The sequence below is a fragment of the Physeter macrocephalus genome, chromosome 14, assembly GCF_002837175.3.
Source record: "Physeter macrocephalus isolate SW-GA chromosome 14, ASM283717v5, whole genome shotgun sequence".
Classification (NCBI taxonomy): Eukaryota; Metazoa; Chordata; class Mammalia; order Artiodactyla; family Physeteridae; genus Physeter; species Physeter macrocephalus.
In genome coordinates, this window is record NC_041227.1 from 128,519,448 (window position 1) to 128,524,064 (window position 4,617).

Genomic DNA, 4,617 nt, shown 5'->3' on the forward strand with positions numbered 1-4,617 from the left:
GCTTCTCCTGCCCCCCCCCCGCCACCGCACTCACACACTGTACCCACCTATTTCCAGCAGCCTCCCTTCTCCCCCCCTCCTTCCTGCCACGGGGCCCTCTAGCCTCGGCTTCTCCCCCAACCCTGCATCCCATCTCCGTGGGCGAAGGGCTTCACGGGGAAGCGCAGTTCGAGGGAGGGGGAGGCAGACTTCAATTCCTTGGATTGAACTTCACTGCGGCGAGAGATCCGGCCGGCAGCCCTCTCCCACCGAGTCTCCTGCTGGAGTTCTCCCCTCCTCTGGCCATCTCCCCCCCCACCCGCCCCGCCGCCCCTCCCCGCTCCACCTACCCCCTCCCCCTTTTCCCCAAGAGCAATCCAAGAACTTTGTCAAACTCTGAGCCAAGTTACACCTCGTCCCCATTCCTCCCCCCCCCCACGCCCCACCCCGCTTGCTCCGGGACCGGCTACTCCCTCCTGCTGGGAGGCGGGGCGCGGAGAGACGGTCCCGGCCAGCGCCCCCCGCCGCCGCCGCGGAACCCACCCTGCCGCGCCCGCCCTACCTCCAGAGCTTGCCCAGCGTCTTGCTGAGCTCGGCGTTGTGCAGGTGTGGGTACTGGTCGGCGAGCTTCCTGCGCGCCGCCTGCGCCCACACCATGAAGGCGTTCATGGGCCGCTTGACGTGCGGCTTGTTCTTGCTCGAGCCGTTGACGCGCACCGGCATGGGTACCAGCGTCCAATCGTAGCCCTTGAGCACCTGGCTGACGGCCTCGCGGATGCACACGGGGAACTTGTCCTCCTCGCTCTCCTTCTTCAGGTCCGGCTCGCCCTTGGGGAACGTGTTCTCCTGGGGCCGCGTGTTCTCGGTGTCGGAGCCGGAGCCCGAAGGGCAGGGCGAGCCCGCCGAGTCCTCGGACATGGAGGGGCTGGGGGCGCCGGACAGGCCCTTCTCCTGCTCGTCGGTCATCTTCATGAAGGGGTCCAGGAGATTCATACGCAGGCCCGGGGCAGGGGGCGGGTGGCCGGGAAAGGCGAGAAGCCGCGGCGGCTCGGGGGCTCGAGGCGCGGGCTACTCTCCCCTCGGCTGCCCGGACGCGGGGCGAGCGGCTCCCGGGGAGCCTGGCGCGTCACTCGGCCGCAGCGGCGAGCTTTTAGGAAGGCGCGCGGGGGCCAGCCCGCAGCTGCCCGCTCCAAGTGTGGGAAGGCGAATTGGAGAGGAGGGGGGGGGAAGAAAGAGAGCAAAAAGCGGGGGGCGATTGCACCCCTTCTCTCCTGCTCCTGCAAAGAAAAGTTCCTGGAGTGAAACTGGCAAGTCGCGGCGCCACTCAAGTTCGCAGTCAGTTGCAAGCTCCGCACTCCGCTCTCCAACTCCCAGCCCAGCGGCTCTTTAATAAATACACCCCCTCACCTTAGAGACGTCAGCCAATCACAGCACGGCATTTCAGGTTTCAGGGCTTGGCAGGCAGCTGATTGGATCCACTTCGGGGGGGAGGAGGATTGTGGCGCTGGGCAGGGTGATGAGAGGGGAGGGGCGGAGCGGGGAGGGGAGCGCAGCCGCTGGTCCGCCGGTGGGGGGTTGGGGGGTGGGGTGCTGCGGGGAAGGCGGGGGACCCGGGACGTCCAAGTATGTAAGTTTGCCGTGCTCTGGTAATGTCAGAATTCGGTGCCGTCTCCGCGCGAATCTTTACGCGCGCGCGCGTGCGCGCGCGCGCGTGTGTGTGTGTGTGTGTGTGTGTGTGTGTGTGTGTGTGTGTGTAGACTAGGATCTCTCCCCACCCCCAAGCATTTCTGTTCGCTGTTTTCTCCGCGGTCCCGGGGACTTAGTCGGAGTTTGCCATATTCGAAAAGCTGTCGCTCCTGACTTAAATCATAGCCCAGTTTCCGCGCCTGGAGCCGGCCTCCGCCGAAAGCGCTTAGAAATTGTCTTGCGAAGCAAAAGTTTTAGTGACTCAACGCCCGCCGTTCCTCGGTAATAATCCATATAAATAGATTTAACATGCTCTGGTTCGCCGGGGCTGGTGCGGCTGGTCGGGATTCGGCTGCGCTCCTGCAAAGGGAATCAATGAAACCCACAGCGAGGTCCCCGCTCAGGCTGGCGGCCGCGGCGACGCCGCACCGCGCTCGCGGGAGTCGTCCCGCGCGCCTCACCGACCTTGAACTCTGACAAGTCCTTCTCTAGCCGCCCCCTCCCCAGCCCCCCACCCCGCCAACCCTCCTCCGTGACAGGGCGACTGCTCGGAGGTTCTGCTTTTCACTTCTGGTCGAATCAGAACGTCAGCAGAGTTGCCCCTGGAAAGAGTTTGCATACTGCTCTGGCTTTGAGAAGTCGAACTTTGCGAATGTGGCTGTCCTGGGCCGCGAGGCTGAGACCGGTCCCTTGGTTTGAAAAGGCCAAGCCAATAGGCACCACTGCAGACAAAACACTCCACTTTGGTGGAGTCGTGCTGCTTGCCTGCTTTCGCCTTTTTTTTTTTTTTTTTTTTTTTTACAAAACCTGGAGCGGTGAAGCGCCTGTCGTCCTGACTTTAGTCGGGTCCTTTCTGTCTTGCAGACGTTCAGGAGTTCTGGGGAGGGGGCTGGGGGTGTCTCTGATGTATTTCAAGTGTGATTTGAGCACAACCTTTGTGTTTACACGAACTGCTTAGAGCTTGGTTTGCTCTCTGTTCTGGGAGAGAAGAAAAATCTTAGTCGCCTGCGGGTTCCATGTCTCCAGAATCACAAATAAACGCACAACTGTGGAAAATTCAGTTTTAAATGTTCCCCCCACCCCTTTCTGGCTCTCGCCAATGTTCGCCTCCGAATTAAATTATTGTTAGTGTCCATCGGCCCGCATCATATCAAAGACTTCTTATTTCTAATTTGCAAATTGCGGACACTATTGCAAGATTTCAAAGAATGTTTTCCTTGAAGAATTTTTTAAAATCTCGTTTTAAAAGAACGTCTTTCTGAAGAAGTAAACATTTGTTACAGGAAATGGAACTCTTCATTAGGTAGTCAGCTACAAACCTGTTAAACAATATTTACTTTTTAAACGAATGTAACTCACAAGTGGATGTCTTTAGTACCCTGTAGCTTGTTTACCCGTTTGAGAGACATCATGCAATAGCCTTGTATTCATGGCTTCGTGAATACGCTCGGAAAGTGTAAGAACAACTTCGTCCTTTCTTAGGAGGAAAAAATCCCGGTTAGTATGGACTGATTTCTGTATCCTAGGGAGGGGACAGTTGTTAGTATAACTGTGCCTTCGCAGACACCTGACCCAGGAGGGGACTCAGAGGCCAGAACTTCGGGCAGAAGTTTTAACCAGGCCGTCTGTATTTAGTCGCATTTTATTGTAATTCCCATGTTTACTGGCATAAAGGCAGTGAAGACGACTGCGACTTTAAGATATTTTGGAAGATTTCACTAAATATTTGTCACGATAAATACGTACACATAATATATTTTTAGTACAATTACGTAATAGGAGATACGTAATATATCGCATTTTAAATCATAAGTTACCGGGGTGTATCCCTTTTCTGTTCGTTTGATGCCAGCATATTTGTATCGTTTTGAAAACCTGTGGTAAACAATCAGTTGACTTTAAAAACGGAATGCAATTTTTAGCTGTATCCAGAGGGGGCGCCAAAAGCCCAGAAACTGTCTGACACAGAAACTGCGGAAAACTTAGATGGTGGTGGGGGGTGGTGTGTGCCATTCAGTCTGGACTGCGTGTTGCTACTGAGATTTATCTCGGCAGGAACTCCTACTCGATATTCCCTCCCATACGGATCCACCTCTGGGCATCCCAGTTAGGGGAACTGGGAGGTGTGTGTCTATAGGGCACGGGGCAAAAAAAAAAAAAAAAAAAAAAAAAAAAGCGTTCGAGATGCCTGACGTTTCTGTTCTGCACAGAACGGGGACACCGAGACCACAGTGACCCCGGGCTCCCAGGTGCCAAGCGTCGCCCTCTGCCTGGCGTGCCGGGACCAGGCCAATTCTGACCCGTGGGCACCGTCCACTAGCCAGTGGGGGCGATCCTGCCTTTCTGCAAGCGGTCGGGTGCCAGCACCCCTCCACCTCTCTGCCGGGGCTCTTCCGCGTCGCCCTTGACCTCCCTAACCTGCCCAGGGAAGAACGCTCGCCGTCCCCGACCGGAGCCCCTGGGTCAGAGAGGACCCGGGGGAAAGAGACCCGTTCCACAGTGTTCCGCTTATAGATCGGGACACTGAGGCTGTGGGCCCAGTTTCAGCCAGAGCGCTCTGCCTGGGAGCTGAACAGTCTAGTGGGGCTGAGGGAGGAAAAAAGGGGCAGGCGATGGACCGCCCTCCACGGGTCCGGAGTCGCGCGCTTGGGTCCCGCTCCGCAGCCAGCGCCGCCAGGTCTGCCGCCGGGAGCGCAGCCCTGGGGGTGCGAGCGGATCCCAAGGGGAACCTCGGGAAACCGAGGTCTGGGATACCTCCCCCCCCCACACACACACACACCGCTTCTCTCCTTCTCGGCGTCGGGGGCCGGCGCCGGGCTCAATTTCCCCAGCCCGGGCGGCCAATCTCCCTCCGCGTGTACGCGGGAGCCCAGGCAGGAGCCCAGGGGTGCTGGCGCTAAGCAACTTCCCTGGCTCGGGCGCGGGGGGGGGGGGCGGGCGCAGGCACCGGGG

General features: G+C 58.3%; 1 protein-coding gene across 1 annotated transcript in view; it reads right to left on the minus strand.

Annotated features, from left to right (window-relative positions):
• LOC102975105 (transcription factor SOX-9) overlaps positions 1–1,331 on the minus strand; it is a 4,999-nt gene extending 3,668 nt beyond the window's left edge. The window contains exon 1 of the mRNA XM_024130481.3: positions 542–1,331. Within this exon, the coding sequence (XP_023986249.1) occupies positions 542–972 (431 nt within the window). The 5' untranslated portion in view covers positions 973–1,331. The remainder of the gene's footprint in view (positions 1–541) is intronic.
• Between the last annotated feature and the right edge of the window lie 3,286 nt (positions 1,332–4,617).